The 20,478-nt window shown below is 33.6% G+C and overlaps 3 protein-coding genes across 3 annotated transcripts; 2 read left to right on the forward strand and 1 right to left on the reverse strand.

Annotated features, from left to right (window-relative positions):
• The first annotated feature begins 4,712 nt into the window (after positions 1-4,712).
• LOC110700715 (ras GTPase-activating protein-binding protein 1-like) lies at positions 4,713-13,776 on the forward strand. Its single transcript, XM_021878307.1, has 9 exons — positions 4,713-4,975; positions 8,428-8,613; positions 9,979-10,282; positions 10,378-10,610; positions 10,698-10,872; positions 11,993-12,114; positions 12,226-12,288; positions 13,032-13,095; positions 13,223-13,776. The coding sequence occupies exons 2-9, from the start codon at positions 8,428-8,430 to the stop codon at positions 13,468-13,470; spliced, it is 1,395 nt and encodes a 464-aa protein (XP_021733999.1). The 5' UTR covers positions 4,713-4,975; the 3' UTR covers positions 13,471-13,776.
• Positions 13,777-14,154: 378 nt separating this feature from the next.
• On the reverse strand, positions 14,155-15,652 carry LOC110700718. The gene is made up of 2 exons (XM_021878310.1): positions 15,282-15,652; positions 14,155-14,688 (listed from the first exon to the last, which is right to left on the reverse strand). The coding sequence occupies exons 1-2, from the start codon at positions 15,441-15,443 to the stop codon at positions 14,320-14,322; spliced, it is 531 nt and encodes a 176-aa protein (XP_021734002.1). The 5' UTR covers positions 15,444-15,652; the 3' UTR covers positions 14,155-14,319.
• Positions 15,653-17,915: 2,263 nt separating this feature from the next.
• LOC110700720 (mitochondrial import receptor subunit TOM5 homolog) lies at positions 17,916-20,166 on the forward strand. Its single transcript, XM_021878312.1, has 2 exons — positions 17,916-18,072; positions 19,786-20,166. Exons 1-2 carry the CDS (start codon positions 17,986-17,988, stop codon positions 19,861-19,863), a joined length of 165 nt encoding a protein of 54 aa, XP_021734004.1. The 5' UTR covers positions 17,916-17,985; the 3' UTR covers positions 19,864-20,166.
• Positions 20,167-20,478: the final 312 nt, after the last annotated feature.

Raw genomic sequence — 20,478 nt, forward strand, 5'->3', positions numbered from 1 at the left:
AAAATAAAAAGTGGAGCAAGTATTTAAAAATGGAGGGTGTATAACTAGTGAGTAGCCATGTCGTTGCCCCGAGTTGCTACTATCAGGCGTTGCCCCGGGTTGTTTCATAGTAATAATACGGATAGGGATCTCAATGGGGCGGGGCGGATGTTGGCCTTCCCATCCCCACCTAATATTTTCATCCCATCCCCGCGGCGGGTCCAATTTTCATCTCCATCCCTGCCCCACCGGGTACAACTCCAAAACCATCCCCGCCCCAACCCCCACTTGGATATCCATCCCCACCAAAGACCCGCCTAATCCCCACCCAAGATCCACCTAATATCCGTATCTCAAATACTCAATCTTACATAATTAATACGAATTATAAAATAAAACATTTTATACACATTTTTGTGTTATAATATAAGTGTCGTACAAAGTATTAAATTAATATTGTATTTCATGTAATTATTTTATAAATAGAATAAAAGTATGTAATTTTGCTTTAAAAGATATATAGATGTGAGTATGAGGTGGGGATGGGGCGGGTACGAAGTGGGGCGGGGCGAGGATGGGGCGGGTACAACTTAAAATCCACCCCCGCCCCATCACCCATGGCGGGTATGGTTTTTATCCCCATCCCCGCCCCACCACCCACCAAACCGAGACCCATCCCCGCCTCATTGGGGCGGGGATGGGGCGGGTCTCCCACTGACATCCCTAAATACGGAGTAATATTAATCTTGATTTTGTAGATTATCTTTGCACAAGTCATAATGTTCCCTCTTTGTCAAAAAAAAAATCTCATAATGTTCCTAAATAAATATTTTGTTGAAATTGGTCGTTTTGGGAAACTTTTGTTTTACCAAATTGATATAAAGAAGCTTATAACTACCTAGTAGTTAACACTAGATGAAGCCCGTGTAGTGCACGGTTTGTTAGTATTTTTTTTACAAAGTATTTTTCATATTTATGTGATTATTAAAATTGTTATTATATTAGTTTTAAAATATTTGATAAAACTCCTAATCTCAAAAGATAATATTTGTATTTAATTAATTTAAGCTTTAAATCTCATTCGTTAATTTTGCTTATGTGACATTTGACTTATAACTAATATTTAGATAAAACTCCTAATATCAAAAGATAATATTTTATATTTAATTAATTTAAATTGGGAAATCTCATTCACCAATTTTCCTTACGTGTCATTTAAATTATTTTATTCTAAAAGAAATTAATAATCTCGTATTTAATTGACTACCACTAAAATTTATTATCCTATATGCCGCACTGAAAAAATTAAATATGATTAAACATTGGTCATGACTTGATAGACCTTTAACTCTACAAGATATTTCCGTTTCGCTTTTGCCCATATATCTTTCCTCTTGAGTGTTTTCATGCATATTTTCCTATGGAGTAAAATTTATTTGCTTCATAGGATGCGTCTCTATAATTATCGTCCTACGAAGTGTATTAGTAGAAAATAAGACAACTATTTCCGAAATATTTATAAAATTATAACAAAACTGAAGGAGGTATCTTCCATTCTATAGTCAGGAAAAGGGTAGATAAAAAAGTAAATTGACTTATCACGAGTCATGATCGAGGAAATTGACTTCACTTAACATTATAGAGGTGTTAATTTGGATGTCTATGTCAAGTTTGATAAGATTAGGCCGGATTAGGATCATTTGGGTGTCTGTGAATCGAAATCTAATCACGTTTTTCTGAGTCGAATCAGATTTTGACGCCTCTACATATAGCAAGTCACTCAACTCTATTACGCCATTCTTCTGCAAAGTTACGTGAATATGGTTGTACCGTTGCACACTTGCACCTATACATGGGCAAGAAGTCAAGTGGCTCAAGTTACATCCAATGAGGATAAGAATATAGCTGCTAAGCTTTCAACATCATAAAATTGCGATTACAAATCATTTTTTATAGAGTATAACAAGTAATTTTTTTACTAGACATCACAAAACATACGGAGTACCAGTACACCAAACTTTATGTCTTCATATGGGGGATTCCAGGTAAACGAAGCAGACAAGCAGTTATTCCAAGTCAACTATTTAGGAGTCATACAGACATACAGTCAAGGTCCTAGACAAGTAGATATTACATCGGACAAATCTTACTTCTCAACACAACAAGTCAATATTACTGACTACAAAGTGATGCCAATCTCTTCTATAATAGATACCAAATGATTGACACACATTGTATCCTCTACAATTTACAATAATCCTTAAATTAAGTAAAACTAATTCATTAAGTACTTCCTCTATTATTCTTGTTTTAGTTAACTCGCTTTGACTCTTACACTATTTATCACCTCTCCTTTTATCGTCTTTTGAGAATAATATGTAAGGAAAACATATTTATGTTGGATCTTTTGAATTCGTCTCAATAAATACTATCCTAATATATAATTTTTATTTATGGAGAATTAAAGTTATTGATAGTTAAAGTTTTGACAAATATGATAAAAAAAAAGGTCAAATAAAAAAGAACAGTACAAGTAATATTTTGTCAACTATATTACGGAGTAGAATGAAGTAAATATCATGACAATTTGCTGCAACTTCACTAATCATTACTCGTACTACACTGGGAATGTAGTTGTGTAGTGATTTTGGAAATGAGCTTATAAAGCATAGGACAAAACAAGCAATATTGATTTGTATTTTAATTTAATGGTTTTGGGAGTCCTTGATTTGAGTATTGTAAGATCATTAATCAATAAGGTTGTACTTTCAAGGATTATTAATTTGTGATTGTAGTTGATTAGTGTTGAAGACTCTTATTAATTGTGTGTTGAGATAATTATGATTAAATGGTTATATATTCTTTGTATGCCACTAAAAAAGTGCAAAATAATACAGAGTAGATTATTGTTGTATTTTATGGGTTGAATGTGTAACATGACTAACATCAATACATTATCATAATATCATCATACTACGTATCGTATTTCATTAATACGAGTTTAGTATTATTTGTTAGAGCAACTCCAATGGTTGTTTTTAGGGACTAGCTTGCAATTTTAATAATTTTTCAAGCTAATAGCCAAACCACTGGAGAGTAGTTTAATAATTAGCTTGGCCTATGCCAAGCAAATTAGCTTAGCTTGGCCTATGCCAAGCAAATTAGCTTAGCTAAGCTAATAAGCTTAAAAATTAATTGTCTCTAATAAAAGACTAATTATTAAAAAAATAAAGCTGAAAAATCTAAATGCTAATTAGTTTAATCATTGTGGCATAAATTAGCTAGAAGGAAGAATAACTTTGCAATCCTAGGTGGCATGTTAGCTTGCCGTTTATAGTACGTAGTTTTTTTTTTTTTTTTTTTTTTTTTTTTTTTTTTTTTTTTTTTGTCAAAAAAATTCTCTTTGAAGTTTATACTCGTGTTTGCAAGACTGCTGCACAGCGCAAATTTTCACTCTTATCCTAAGTATGGTATAAATTATTACTTGATTATTTAAACCAAGAGTAGAATAATTAAAAGAATCAAATTAATCTCTAAATAATCTTAAGTGAGAGTTAGATTTTTTTTTTTTTTTTTTTTTATTGAAATCAATTTTGATATGGAGCAAGAAGAATCAGATTCAATTTTTTGACTTTTTGTGAAAGGTTTGAAACTAGTTTAGGGAGCTAATACATGATCTGAAGCACCCCAAGCTAAGGAAACTAGTCCTCAACACACCTAGATTTTATTTGGAGTAGAGCAAGTCCGAAAAATATTTAATAATGTTAATATGATATGATTCTAATTTCTAAGTTTTAGACTTTTAGTACACACTGTCCAAAACTTAATCCCTTTTCTAGCAAACTTCTTCTATTTAACACAACATATTAAACTAATGTCAACCCATATAGTTACAGAACTATGAAATTTTCACAGACCTTTTTTCTTACTAAACTCTTTAATTTACACACTTTTCTTCTAACTCCATAAATCATGCATGTTTCTTTTTAACTTTAAACATTATAAAACATGTTATGCCTATAAAAGCTAACAAAATAACAATGTTTTTATTAATCTAAGATACTTGAGCTTGCTTATCGATAGCATTATTGCATGAATATCAAAATCTACACTTGATTTTATAGGAGTGGTGGTAATTTTTATTTTTATTTTTTACAAATATAATTATAGTTGATCATTAATTCACGGGCAAAGATAATGGAAATAGCATAATACACCATTGTTTTTCACATATGGAGTATGTTTCTATAATACTCGTTAATATTATTCTATCTCAAAATATCCTAAATTATTTTTTGATGTTTAGAGAGCCACAAGGACGGGGGTGAGAATCGATCCCAAACCTTTCATTAATATTATTCTACCTCAAAATATCCTAAATTATGAAATATCTAGTCGATGCTTATAAATATGATTTGTTGACTTGTTGTACTTGAGACAAAATTTATCTTAAAATTCATTAAATTATCCCGATATCACCCGAGCACAACACAAGCTTATATGAATCTGAGTTACTTTAGCCCGCTCATCTACAGCATAAAAATCAAAATCTACATTTGATTTGGAATACAATCAATTAAAAAAAAAACAAAACAAAACTCTCAAAACTAGCAAAGATCACAAATTTAAAATCTTTTCCTTTGCTCTTGTAAAAAAAAAAAAAAAAAAAAAAAAAAACAAATTTAAAATCTCAATTAGCATAGTTTCTTAATTTAGTACCCCAAAAAAAAAAAAAAAAAAAAAAAAAAAAAAAAAAAAAAAACTCGCAAAGAAAGACGAAAATCACTAAACTACCCAAATTTGGGCATAAAAACAATTGTTCTTGGTTGATCTGATCACCATCTTATTAGCTTTGCAAAAATCACTTCTTTTTCCTTCTCCTAATTACTGCGTTTACTCTTCTTTGTATTTCTAGATCTCTGGGTTCCTCTTCTCTCTCATCCATAACTTGAATCGTCAAGATCAAATTCAGCCCCACCCAAATCCATTACAAAAGGTACTATTTTTTGCAAATCAATTGATTAATTTTGCTTAGTTTTTGACTTTTTGTTTAGAGATTCTATTTTTTTCCTTCAAATGTTCATCTGGGTGTTTGATTAATGTTGTTAATTTTAGACATATTAGGAAATTGATCTGGGTTTATGAGCTTTTTTGTTAATTTTGAGTGTATATTGTTGTTGGGGTTTTTGTGATTTTATAGATTTGTATTTATAATGGTGCTGATTTTGTTGGATATTGTAAATATTCGAGGTTTATGTTTGTATCATTGACCTGCAGATTGTTGAGCTTGCAATTAAGGCTCATTGTTTAGGTTTTTGACTTCTTGTACTTCGTATTCGTTATTGTTCTGGATTTTTGACTTCTTGTACTTCGTATTCGTTATTGTTGAGCTTGCAATTAAGGCTCATTGTTTAGCTCTCACGTCAATTCAGAAGTCTTAATTCGGTTTATGGTTTACAATTTTTGTTCTTTATGCTTAGAAACTTGCAGTATTGTTTGATTTCGGATTTCGGCTTTATGCTCGTAGTAATCAATCTGATTCAATGTATAGCACTATAGCCAGTAATATAGTCTCATATTCTAGTTTCTTTGTCAAGTTCTTTCCATTATTTCCATTAACATATGAGCTTGCACGCTAATTTTGCATCAATAATGTGTTTCTAGAATCATCTGATTAAATTTTGCTCATTCATATGTGTATGATTCTGGTTGGCTGTCTATGTTTTCTTGTGACTTATCACACCCCATCTGACCTTTCTCTCTACCTCTTTTAACCTTTTGAATTGACCCTTGGGAGGAAGATTTTGGTTTCGTTTAAATTGAAGTTGTGGCGATTTTTGTTTATGAACAAGGGTTACTTCATTTTGTTGCTCAAGCCTGAAAAAGATTTCACTGCCATTTTCGCAGCATGTGACTGCTTATGATTGTAGCCTTGTGCTCTTCACAATCTGCCTTTTTTAGCCAATGATTATTCTTAGGTTTGGCATGACCCTCTATCGATAAAAGGTGTGTATGTATGTGTTATCTGGGATCAGGGGAAAGGTTTATGATAGGAATTAGGAAGAGTACTTGTATTTACCATTTATCCAAAAACGAGCAAAAAAGGAAATCTGATATAAAGTCAACGCATCAGTAGGAAAATGACTGGGTAGCTTACCCTATATATATTTTTTTTCTAAATAATATTTATTTATATATCTTAAAGCACTTTCCCTGTTCAAGGTGTATCCTTTATTTTTCCTAGACACTGTCTACTTTGTCAGCCTACAAAGGTACAAACACAAGTACGCAACCCAAACTACTTTCAGTTATATGTGATTGAGCTATGGATGAGTGTTGCTGTTGAACTTCTTTGCCCATAACCGTAAAAATGAGAGCTTAGCCTGAATTTGCTCTAACCTATCACCTATGGCTAACTTTTTTTTATTGATATATTTTTCTTGCTATTCTCACTAGATTATTTTTGGAAACCTTTAATGCAAGTTGCCAAAATCTCATTCTAATCAAGTATTGTCTCTTTCTGTAGTTGTCCTATAGTATTTCTAATCTCTATCGCCACATTTAATTCCAAGTCTTTAGCACCAGAATGTTACAAAATTGTTATGAAAATTAAATAAAAGAACACTTCATTTGAAGAAACTGAGACTTATCAGATGTTTTCTGGAATTTCGTAGGGTATTTTGGGATTACTTTGTCTTGTGATATTCTTTGGGATGCCTGAATTACTTCTTTGTAGAGTAGGGTAGCTGGGCCTTCTAAAGTTCTAAGAGGGTGTTTTGGTTATTGTTCAAGGATTGAAATGGATTGGACTATTGGACTTGATACCTAAAAGATCTGGTAGCACTGACTGTGGTGTTTCGATCATGGAACATTTGAACATCATTATCCCCTCCACCTCCAGAAAAAAGAGAGGAGTGAGATTCACTGGTTCAATACATGTCCTCTCTTCCCTTTTTTGCTGTCAATCACTTGCAGCTCTCTTTCTCTTTCTCACCAAAACTGCTCAAACCACCAGTCCATACACCACAAGGCACAAGCTCACATCTGTTACCTCTCCTTACTGTATGCACCCCTTCTTGCTTTCAACAACCATCGTGAATTCGCCCTTCCGAGGGGTGAAAAGATATTGAACTTTGGAGTGCACCTGAAAAAGGCTGACCCCATGTTGAAGTTTTTATCAATTGAAGTCATTAGGTACCTTCATCAATTTTCCATGCATGAAGCGTACGGAGAGGGAAAGTATGAATTTACTTATTCTTTGGGTTTTTAGTCGCTGTAACTTTGAGGTGATTTTGAGAGGTGATTTTGAGCTGTGTGGAGTGTTGATTGATGGTTCTGAAGGGTGGCTGTTGGACGGCAGCAGGGGTGTTTATCTATTGGAAAAGTAGAGAGGAGAGATTAAATTGGTACTACAAAGGCTATTCTTGATTGTTATTGATCATTGCAAACCAAAGGTGAAATGAGCAGCGGATTTCAGTAAATTTTTGTGCTGGACAGCAGCCAGTATTTTATTCAAAGTTTTTACTTCTTTGTTCCCTTCCCCCCCCCCCCCCAAAGTTCTTTTTCCGTCCTTTTAGACCTGTGGGAGGAGATAAGTGGTCGTATAGTTTGCTGTTTATTTTGTTGGGGAAGTTATTGTTGGGGGTTAAAGTGGCTTTCAAGGTTAGACAGTTTTCTTAGTTTTATTAGTATTTTTTTAGGATGTAGAATAGGCACTTGTTAAGCGTTCCCAAGTGCTAAATCTTACTAAGATGGATCTGGGATATAATTTTCTGGAGAAGTTTGAAGAGTAGAGAGGAAGCTAGGTTGATGGTGTGTGTATATGTTTCCAGCGTAGGTACCTTCCCATATATATTTTACTATACATGATCTATGTTATTAGTGAAACTCCAGGTATAAAGCTGAAAGAAACACTAGAGCTTTAATAGGCTGATCTCAGTCTGACCAAGCTCAATCTGAACTTCATTTAGCAGGTTTGATACCCTGCAGAGTATTTATGAGCCGAAATTACAAATCACTTTTATTAAGGTTGAACTTAAAAAATATTCAGGGAAGTGGTCGAAGTGAAGATGCTTCTTCAAGTGTTTTTGCCCTCTGTCGAGCCTGTTCATTTCAATAGTATTTTTATGCCAAAACTTTAAGACAAAATATTGGGGATGGGTACAAAAACTTTGAAACAGCGAAATTTTCCAATTTATTTTGTAGTCTATCTGGTTCATGATGTTGCTCTGCCTAGGCTTTCTTTTTCTGTCCTTCACATCATTTGTGCTCATGGGTTATTTCTGCATGAATTTTCACTTACTGTGCACATTGACAATTAGCCGTCCTTGTAGCAAATCTTACACTTCAAATCAATGTCTGTTGTTTATTGCTTTTCTTTGGGACCTATTTTGTCCCTCTTGGCCATAATAATTTGTGAAGTATGCTTATTTAGACTTTTTGTTTCAGATGGCAACGCAGGCAGAAAGTCCTGCCAGCACTCCAAGTGCTCAAATTGTTGGCAATGCTTTTGTGGAGCAGTATTACCTCATTCTTCACCAATCACCAGAGTTGGTTTACAGATTTTATCAAGATTCAAGTGTTCTGAGTCGCCCAGATTCAAATGGGGTTATGACATCTTTTACGACCATGCCTGTATGTTTAGTAGATTTTAGAAAGCTGTACTCATATTTTGAAGATTTTAATCATCTATGAATTTCTTTTTAGGGCCTGTTTGTTTTATCTTATTTTAACTTATTTTTATCTTATTTAGGAAAAAATTCAAGAAAAATATAAGTTTACACAGAATAATATCAGACATATTAGCTTTTATTCAGAAAATATTATACACAATTTTGTGTTATTTCAGATAAGTTAATTATTTTAGTTCAAATAAATTTAGATATAATAGCCTTAGTCTGCATTCCTGCTTGGAGTATAATCAGTTATAAAATATCATATGTTTCTCATGGTGCTAACATGGCATTAGGAGATAGGATAAAAATATAATTGATTTTGAATTGGTCTAGGACTCTACGAACAACATCTCTAGATAATTGGTGTTTGAGGTTAGTCTTTTGATGTACAGAGATAAGTGATAAATTTATTATTTTTATTCTTTTGGCTGTCGAAGGAAACAACTATAGTTCTGTACATGAAGGGCTCTGTTTTTCAACCTTTCCTAGAAAGTAGGGGCTAGGGATTGCTGATGCAGTTTTAAAAATCTTTGGTGTTTAGGCATGTGTGCCGATGTTGGTTTATCTGTCTATTGGTGTTGCTTTACTACTGTGAAACCGTTATATTCTTATTTTGGTTATTAATAAATATTTGGTTGCCAAAAAAAAAAAAAAAAGCTGCAGTGATTCCTTTAATAGTACGAGTGGTATATCTCTGGCATTGTAAAGTGTACATCTATCTATAATATTATTAAAACTCATGGGGACAACATGCTAACGACATGTGTCACTCATATGCCACATATGCACTACATGTCATTGTTACTAATTACATTTTCATTTAGTTATTAATATTGTTTAACATTAACTCTTCTAAATTAATTTAATCAAACTTATAATTTATGATGATCCGGGGCATCGCCCGGGTCAATAACTAGTTTAGTATGATAGTTCCTAATTTAATGATTCTCTTTTTTCCCCCTTCCCCACAGTGGCAATTCTGGTAACTAAGCTGAAGTGCTCAGAATATTCTGAATTTTCTTACGAAAAATAACGAGGAACCAGATAGTGTTACATGCTAATAAGCTTGTTGTCTTGATCCAATGATGTCTGAAAATTTTGATTATGCTTTAGACTCTAGAATGTACAATTTTATTGGTTGTGCTGTAAAAGTATAATAGTAACCCCTAATGGGGCTGCAGTTGCTTTATATATGCAACACATCACCTTCCTGGTCTTCTTGTTGATCACTGAATGACCAGAGTCATTAGATTCTTTTGGGAAGGGTGGATGAGATTTGATGTAACTATCTCTATGTATTAACTGAAATTTAATACTTTTACAGGGAATTAATGAAAAAATCGTGTCTTTGAATTACAAAGATTATGTTGCTGAGATAAAGACTGCTGATGCTCAGCTATCCCTGGGGGGTGGAGTGATTGTTTTGGTTACTGGTTACATGACCGGAAAGGATAATGTGAGAAAGAAATTTGCACAATCATTCTTTTTGGCTCCTCAAGAGAAAGGTTTTTTTGTCCTAAATGACGTCTTTAGGTACGTAGAGGATGAAGAGTCAGCAGTGCCAGCCTCAGATCCTGTTAATGTTGCTGTTGAACATGTGGAAGAAGCTCCGCAGGCATCAGAGCCAGGTGAATTTTGATTTTTACCTATAGTCTATAAATGCATGCTCATTGTAGTTTTGTTGAGAACTATATTTCATAGTTTTATTTGATTTTACTTTCAGAGCAGCCTCCTCCAGCTCCAGTCCATAATGGACCAGTTCCTGAATCCTCGTATGAGGAGGATCTTACTAATGAGGCTGAAGTATGTGATCCTTCGGATAATGAAGATGGGTCAGTAACTGAAGAGGAGGTTATTGACCCCCCAAGTCAGTTAAATCAGAGCAAGGCTGTAACTGTCACTTCAGAGCTATCTGCCTCTCAAGATGATGGACCCAAGAGATCCTATGCATCAATTGTAAGCTCACAGTTGACTCTCTTATTTTAATTATTTATTTTTTATTTTTTTTAATGTTGAACCTGTCTAAATAGCTGTTTGTTACAGCTGAAGGCTATTAAGGCCAATATATCACCTGCACCAGTCAAAGCACCTGCGTCTAACTTCAAGGTCAAGCCTCCAACTAGAAACCAGGAAGTCACTGTGAAACCTGCTCTAGTATCAGAGCCATCAGCTTCCACTAGTGAAACTGGTCCTGAAAAAAGCGATGTTCCTGAGGAAGGTGCTTGGTTTGCTTCTTTTCGTCTTTTTTTTTAAATTTTTTTTTTTTGCTATGTTTGTTAATACGGTAATAATGGTTATCAAAACTTTGTGATATTGAAGAATTCAGTATTTATTATATTTCATAGCAACAAACTGTTGTGTTGTAAAAAAAAGTCACCGCCATGACTGTGATGTTGTTGCGGAAGTTTCATCTCATGGGTGTTTGTCATATGTTCTTTGATAATCTGGAAAGTATCAATTATTCAAATTTATAATGTGTTACTTGTTAAAAAATCAGTCACTGTCATGACCGTGATGTTGTGGAAGTGTCTTCTCATGGGTGTTTGTCATATGTTCTTTGACAATCTCTTAAGTAATCCTTTTTATCATTGTCATTTAAGACTTTTGGTTCATATCTCTCTTTTAGGTTGCAGTTGAAGTAATTTTTGAACCATAAGATCTTTGTTTGATAAGAAACAAGAATTTTAAAACATGAGTTTGTAGTTATCTTTTATCTAAATCTGATGATTAGACTAATGGCCTTCATAACATTTGAAAACAGATGGTGCAGGAAAATATTGGTCTGTAATGGATGTCAGGTTGTGTTAAACATGCATTACAATTTACAAAACAGTTTTTGTGTACAAGAAATTGAAATATACAAAGTATAAGAGAAAGACCTTAACAGAATTGAATGGTTCAATTCAATTCCATTGATGCTACCCTTGCTATGATTGAATAAACTTTAGTTAGTTTGAGTTTCATTGATGCATGCACTGGTTATTTAACATTTGCTTTCATCTGTTTAATACTTAGAAAATTAGATATATTCTTGCATAGGTTAGGAATTACAGCTGTTTAAGATATAATAAGCATTAGAATGATTACAGCTGCGTTAAAGTTACATTTTCAAGAAACCTAGTTACGTTGAATCTCAAAATTCCAGTAGTGATAGCCTTGGAGAAAGATCAGATAGAGTTGTAATTAAGATGATGCATATGGACGTATTTCTATGAATATTGTGGATATATGATGATGATGATTACCGGGTGATGGTCATCTCTATCTATAATTTTCATAGCGGTCTAGTTTTGGTGTCCTTTTTCCATGGTTCTGAGTCGTGTTTTTGTCTTGTGAAGCTGAAGGTCACTCCATATATGTGCGAAATTTGCCACAAAATGCAACTTCTGCTCAACTTGAGGAGGTCTTTGCAAAATTTGGGCCAATTAAGCAAGGTGGTGTCCAAGTAAGAAGTAATAAGGTATCTGTCTACAAAACTTCTGTTAATGATTAGTGTTAATTTTCCAACCCTAATTAGTTCTAATATTGCATAATTACATATATGATTTTTTTTTTTTTTTTGGTCAAGCAGCAGGGTTTCTGCTTTGGTTTTGTTGAGTTTGAATCCGCGAGCTCCATGAAATCTGCAATTGAGGTATGATGCTCAAAAAGCTTCTTACAAATGTCATCTTTGACAGTGTTAGTCACCATGCTGTGTGTAGTTTATCTACTCTCCTGTACTTTGTGTATGGTAGACTATTGCTCTTCCTTCCTCTTCTCTCCCAATGGTAGGAAGAAAATGGACAGAACAATGTAGGAAATAAAAGTAGAAGAGTGTGAATGTATGGTGCTTAATATGAATCACTGATCAAGTCAGCAGCTTTTTTATCAGTGAAGTATTCTGGCAAAGCTTTATTTCTGGTTATGATGTAGTATAGGGACTGGTGATGCAAAAGAAAGAATGGGGCCAGTGGTTTGTGGTTAGAGTATTTGATCTGTCAATGTTGCTGGTATGGATGTAGTTATGGAGAAAAGTAGCTTAATCAATAGCTCAACTTGTTTCTAATTTCGATTGAGAAACTGATCGGAAGGCCTGCTGCGCCTTTCTGTAGCCAGTAGATGGATTGAAAGGTGGAAATTTTAGGGGTGCAACAATTGGATATTCTGCTGTTTCTTGCTTAAGTGCTTAAGTCCTCACTGTGATATTCCTTTTGCTTTACTTTGCAATTGGATATTCTGCTGTTTTTTGCTCTAGTGCTTTAGGTGGAAATTTATTATTAATGCAGCAGTAATTTGGACTCAATTTTGAATGTTGCATTTTTGTGACGATTTGCATATAACTAATTATTGTTTATGACACCACTTTCATTGATTCCACTCTTAATTGTATTTTTCCAGGCCTCTCCCATTTTGATAGGGAGCCGTAAAGCTGTAATAGAAGAAAAGAGAACTACAACTCGAGGTAAAATTAAAAGTTTCAGCCTTATATCCATCTCTCTTCTACAAAAAAGAAGCCATATTAAGCAAACTTTTCCCCTGATTTATTTTAAATGGGTGGTTCTGATGATAAGTGGATATTCATTTTGCAGTATCTGCTGCTGCAACTGCCAACAGCGGAAGAGGGAGGTACCCATCTTCAAGGGGTGGCTTTCGCAGTGAGAGCTTTAGAGGGCGTGGAAACTTTGGTGGAGGTCGTGGTTATGGAAGAAGCGACTTTAGAAATCAGGGTGAGTTTTCAGGTAAACCTAGGGGTGGAGCTGGAAGAGGAGCTGAGGGTTATCAACGAGTTGATCAGAATGGAACTGGAAACCCTGGTCGTCAAGGTGGACAGAAGTAGATGAGGAACAATATTTTGATTTGTTTGGTATACACGTGATGAGTTTTTCTATTAACTGTTAATTTAGGGTTTAGGCACTGCTGGATCCTTGATCCCTTCGAATGCGGCTTTTAATTTTTTAATATTTTTTTTTTGGTTTTCTAATATATGAATTTAGAAATTTGATTATTTTCCTAATAATAATGTGCCAATTTTCTCTTACAATTTTTTTGTTGGCTCATGATGACCTGGTTGCCGCTGTCTGGTGTATTTTGTATGATGTTTATAAACTCATGTTCTTCTCTATGAAGGTAGTGTATTCTGTTATTTTACCTATACAACAGAACAAAAATTTATTTATCTTTGGTATATGTGAGTTTAAGCTTACATGCTAAAGCGTATAGGTTTGGGATCCCTTTTAACAGAACGCATTTGGGGAGAGGGGATTCGCACCATATATGTAAGCTTGTGTGCGATGTATGTATGCACTGCTGCCCTGGGAAGTGTGTGTCATGTGCTTAGGGACATAGGGTGCATGTCATACCCGCGTTGTCCTTGAAAGGTACACCTAAGCGTAAGATAAATTCATAGCATCAAGTCATGTTTTTCTTGTAACACTTCCCTGCAATCCTGTGTATCTATAATATGTTCGTAACGCATGAAAAAATGAAAACCTTATGAAAGTAACTTCTCCAATTGCTAAAATTTTTCAAGGCTAAGATTGCATGCCTATGCCTTTCATGATCCTTAGCAAATGTATTCATACTTCCAAGTATATAATAGTTCAAGCAGTATAGTCTATGGTAAGAATAGATTGAACGAATTACATAAATACGCAAATAAGGAGCATATATATTTCTTCAGCAAAAATTATTCGATATTCTGTAGGTTTGCTACAAGATTCGAAGCAGCAAAAGCTGCAGATCCTCCGACAACACTAAGCAGTGCAACCAAAACCTGGACAGCTATTTCCCAGGTGTGATCCTCAGGTACCAGAAAAACGAAAGCAGGGCCAAGAAGTAAGAGCCCCAGGCTAAGCGTGAAAAGGGTTGATGGGGTTTCCGGGTTTGTTGCTGCTGATAATACACCCAACTCTTCAGCCTTTGACAAGAGACCTAGTTCCTCTATTGTTGTTAATGACAATCCTGCTTTCTCTGCTGCTGAAAGTAACCCTGCTTTCTCTGCCTTTGTCAGCAGTCTCAGCTGCTCCACCCGCGTCAGCAGCTTCACCGAATTACCCTGCATTTATTTTAGAATGCAAGAAAGAGGGTTACATGACTCTTCACCTTGCACCCAATATACTTTCCAATATGCAGTACTTAACACACAACACAACACAACACAACACACACACACACACACACACACTGACACACCCAAATTCCACATTCACAATTTTAAACCATACATTAATCACTAAAACCTTATTTCAAGAACTCCTAATGTAAAACAGAACAAAAACTTTCTGCAGTTTGATAAACACATTCATTAATTGAATGCAAAATGACTTCAATATTCCAAGGAAAATAGTATTTTACTCCCTTTGTTTCGCAATAATAAATCAAACTTTGATTTTAAGCCGTCCCAAATAATAATAAGTCCATAAGCTAGATACCAAATTTCCCATTATGTAACAATATGGTATAATTTCTATTCTTATCTATTAAGCTATTCAGGTATACAAGAATTCATAACCTCAAAAATGAAGAATGTTGCAAAATACTGTACATTCATAAAATTTTACAGCTCAAATATGCTGCAAATAATGAAACACGAATATTTTAAACTAGTGATGTGACAACTAATTTTGAGCCGAGATAATATGTTATTACCTTTTTAGAGCCAGTGGTTTTGGTGGACGATGACGAGTTGGACTTCTTAGTGGCCATAGATAAAACCTGCATTGCCCTTGTTCCATTGAAAGTATTATGAGAATAACATTGAAATTTAACAGCAGGAATTCCTCTACTGCTTAGTGCAGCTGAGGCTTCCATTTTGGGTGTGTTGCTGATGTTTTTGAGCAGAGTTTTGTGAATAATATCAGCCTTTAATTTAGTTTCTATATTTTGCTACAATCAAAAGGGAAAGGTTTGTTGAAAGGCAATCTCTATAGTTTTGCAAACGAAAATTGTGATGGACAAAGGATTTGTTATCCGATGCTGTTATGCCCACGTGTTCAGTATTGCTTGGCCACTTACATCTCATGAGCCCTCCTTCTAGCTTTTTTTTTTTTTTCTTTTTTTTTTTTGGTAAGAAACTGTTAAAAGTACTCGAAATAATTCTTATATAAAAAATAACAATTGATTGACGCAGTTAAATTTGACACATATCTTACATATCTAACAAATTACGAAGTATATACTTTCTCCGTTTTTTTATTATTGCACCATACATGTTGGGCTCACATTTTTTGGTAGTGGGAAAAATGAGGAGAGAGAAGGGTAAAAGTACAAATAAGGCCATGTGATGTTAACATAAAATAAAGAATCAAGTGTTAAAAGTAAGGGTATATTGGATATCTACACTTTGAACACACATATTTTGTTTCTTTAAATAGAAATGGTGCAATATTTGTGAAATTTCCTTAAAAGGCAAATGGTGCAATAATAAAAGAACGAAGGAAGTATGTCAATATTGACCTTGTTGTATATAATTAAATATTACAAAAAAATATTAAATAGTTGATATTACAAAATTTTTTAATTAATTCTTACTTTTTTTTTAATAGAAATTAATTCTTACTTAACAATATGTTTTTTGAAAAAAAGTAACAATAAGTTTTAGGATAATTTTTTTTTAAAATACTCATACTACTTTTTTTTTTAAAGTTACTATAACGTTGATAAGTTAATAGTGAAAAAAAATTAAACGTGTCAATTATTATGGGACAGAGAAAAAAAACAAGGTATATGACAAGCCTAATATGAAACATGAGTGGTGGGTTGTGTTGTGTGATTTGGTAAGCCAGGGGTTACTTAATTTTGTCCAATGAACTGCTAATTGAATGAGTGGTTTTACCCTTAAACAAAACCTTTAATACAATTAGCGGTTTAATGCAAACCATTAAAAAATTCGGTATTTATCTCAGGGTATTTTATGAAATTGCTTTATGATATTAGTATCTAATAAGAGTAAGCTTAGTCCTGTTCTCTTCATCTTAATTTCAATTCAGTTCAGTTTAATTCAGCTCCAATCAGTTAAATTCTTAATTTCCTTCTCTCATAAACAATTCCTTTCATCTCTATTTAGTTTAGTTCAGTTCAGTTCAGTTTAGCTCCAATCAATTCAGTTCATCTCAGTTAAATAAATCAAAACAGACCCTTAATTCAAAAAAAAAATGTTTATCAAGTGACAATGATAAATAAATAAAGCAACAAAACTATCCTTTTATAATTTTATCAACAACTCTAGACTCATATATATATATATATATATATATATATATATATTATATATATATATATATATATATATATATATATATAATATATATATATATATATATATATATATATATATAATTCATGATTTATTTACAATTTGATGATAAAACTTTGTAATCCCCTCCAAAATGGTTCAAGTAATTAAAGTGTTAATAAATAAAGGGAAATTATCAATGATACCCTCGTCGTTTTGACTTTTATCAATGATACCCTTCATTAAACTTTCATTACCAGCGGTACCCCTATAATTTTACCTTAATTGCTACAGTAATCATGATGTTAAACAAAAGTTAAGTTTGGTCATTTGACAGGTTTAATGGGGTGGGGAATGTGAAAATACTTAAATGCCCCTATCATTTAATCTCCCTCCAAAAATCCCAAAAGTTTTTCCTCCTTTTATTTCCTTCTTTCCTATATAACCTTCACCCCCTCTTTTTTGTTTTCATCCCTTTCCGATTTTTTTATTTCTATTTTAATATCTGAAAAGATTAAAAATTTAGCAAGCTAACATGATCATATGTAAATTGAGCATAATTCAGAGCTAAATCCAACAACACTTGTAAATTGTACACAAAATCAAACAAATTCCACAAAGGTGCATACATTACCTTAAACCTAACAATTTTAACAAAATTCTCAAAATTCACTAGAGAAGTAAGAACTAATCTTTAGAATTGCAAAGAACCGCTAAATCTTCAAGGATCTTGCTTCACTCTAGCGTTAGTTAGGGTTACTCAGAAGAAGAAGAACAGGGGAGCAATTTCAAAGAAGATGAACGATAAAATTTGAAGTATTATGGTGTTGGTTGGGGTTGGGGGGTATTAATGAGTGGGGGGCCTTTTTGTCAATCCAAGTCAGCCCATTAAACCTATCAAATGAACAAACTTAACGTTTGTTTAACGTCATGATTACTGCAGCAATTAAGGTAAAATTATAGGGATACCGCTGATAATAAAAGTTTGATGAAGGGTATCATTGATAAAAGTCAAAACTAATAGTGGCATTTGCCGAATAAGCCCTTCTTAATTGCTGCTATATTTGCATTCGATCGTTTTATCCTGAAAACCCTAAATCCTAAATCAGAGCTCCAACAATGGCAGACCTCCCAATCTCAGTCGACAGTATTAAGCAATTCTGGCACTCCCAGGTTCACGACCCAGAAAAGTGGGCTTTCAACATGGTAATCATTTGTATTTCTCACCCTTAATTTTTGCTTTCGCACTTTCAATTTTGTGGCTTTCTTCCCCCTTTTCTTCTTCAATCCATCTGTTTATATAAATTAATGTATAAAGTTTTGATCTTCGTTTCTATTTTGGCGATTTAATATACTTAGATTAGCAATTTTATGCATAAATCATATGTTTATATTGATTATTATTTTGCTATATTCTGTTTGACTTGGAAGGGGTTTACGATTATATATCCTGAAATTATGTAAATTTAAGGGGCATTTACAATGTTCAAATGATCATGTTTGATATTGTCTTCCTTTTGCAAATTTTTACGCGTTTGATTTCTTCTTTGAGAGGTTAGCAAAATTGTATAAGCAAGAAATGGTTAATTGATTTAGGTTAATATAATGTAAAAGTGGGATTTATTTGTATCGATAAGAATTGGCCTGTTGGTGGTGCTCTTATAGGATGTAGAAGGTTCGTCTTATATCCTGAATGAGGGATTATCTAGTTAGTTTCTACCCTCACAACCATACCCTGTACCTGATGTTTTAAAATTATGGTTTCCACGAATTCCACCCGCTTGGTGTTGCAAATTTGTAATTGCCGGTTGGTTTTCGTTTTCCATGCCCGGTTTGTTGTGTTGGTGGGATACTGGATCTACCTCTTACTGTATTGCCCTTTATAAATATTTATTTTTTCATTATATCTCAGGGTTGTAGATTAGTTTGCTTTCTATTTTAGTGTTTTGGCGCTTGACTTAATTGCTTATTGGTCTTTTTAATTAGGTTTTTAGTTTAGCTTTGGACTTCTTTTGGTTGTTTGGTCTTGGGGTATAATTCTCGTGTATACTAGGGATTTTGTTCAATTGTAGCATAGTTGTCTACCTCTTGTTAAGGACAGCATATGGAAAATGTCTGAACTTATTATATACTATTTCCGTTTTTTATTAGTTGACACGTTTTGACTTTAGTACTATTAACACATGTTCCTTTGACTGTATTTTGTGATTTATACGTAATGAAAAATAGTCATGTGGGATTTTGTTAGATTTATCACGGTATATATTTTCAAAATATCAACTTTTTAGAATTTTTGCTTATCGATAATTAGAGATATTAATGGTTGAATTTGTGCATTGGCAAACGTGACTAACGAATCGTGTCAACTAAAAAGAAACGAAGGAAGTATTTATATTGCCGCCAATTTTGACTGGGACTGTTTTTCTTAAGTCCCTATTAGTATGTGTTCTTTAGTTCGGTTTGCGTTTTCTGATGCTCCAGAAACTGGTTTCGTATAGGATAATATGCAAATGCTTGAGATGTCTTAGGAATGTAGGAGGTTTATGGTTTTGTTCTTTTTGGACACCCCCACATCACACTCTATTGTGGGAGGTTGGATTGGTGGAGGGAGCTTATAGAGTTATAGCCTTATAGGTAATCTGTTCAATAAAGCAATCTTTACTATGAAAGAGGATTTTTTTGATTGCAACTTGACCCGGAATAAACTCAGTGTTCTACATTTATTGTTTCACAATATTGGATTTGTTTGTTGCCTTTACAGGCCATGTTATTATTGGTGTCCTTGTTGATCTGTGGAGGCCTGGGGAAAGCTTTAATATCAGAATTACATTGTATTAAATTAGCTTCAATAACTTTTTTGCATTGTAGGTGAATAGGTTGTAATGCTTATATGTTTCTAATTCTGGGTCTGTTTTGCAGAGATTTTTGCGTGCTGCAGGAATGTTTGGTGGCTCAATCATTCTTCTACGAAACTTTGGAGATGCTATTGCTTTGTAGATGAGGATGATGGGATTTGAAGCGTGCTTTATGCTTTGAATTACAAACTAGTTTTCTATCTCTTTTAGCCTTTGCAGTATCTTAGTAAAGCTCAAGTCCTTTGTACTATAAGATTTTACTTTTTATTAGTATCTAGTTTTGGCCTTAGGCAGCATATACTATATGCTGTGCTAAGAGTTGTTACATTTTGGTTTGAAGTTTGAATTTAATGTTAGTTGCAAAGGTTACTTGAAACTTGTTGGCTTTGCTTTACCTTTTTTGGTTCTAATTTCAGTTGAATGAAATAAATCTTTGGTTCTGTCACCTTTTCTCTCTACCGCAATAGCTATCAGGCTTCAAAATTTGTATATTCAGAAGGGCTTGTACACTTTGCATGAGGATTTTGAAAATTTTGTTGTAGGAAACTGGCAAGGCAGCAACTCAAGAGTGCAAGGAATAAATAGACTGTTTGCTGAATTTGTTTTTACTCTATGCTCTTATTTATATACAGAACACAGCAGTCTCAGCACACCCTCAGAAATGGAGGGGTGTGACCTGTGCGCGGATGCCTCCTCTGTGTGTTGGGAGTACTTTTATAGACAAAATGCAGCAATTTGTATCCAGCAGATTTCCATT

Source organism: Chenopodium quinoa, unplaced genomic scaffold (genome assembly GCF_001683475.1).
Source record: "Chenopodium quinoa cultivar QQ74 unplaced genomic scaffold, ASM168347v1, whole genome shotgun sequence".
NCBI lineage: Eukaryota > Viridiplantae > Streptophyta > Magnoliopsida > Caryophyllales > Amaranthaceae > Chenopodium > Chenopodium quinoa.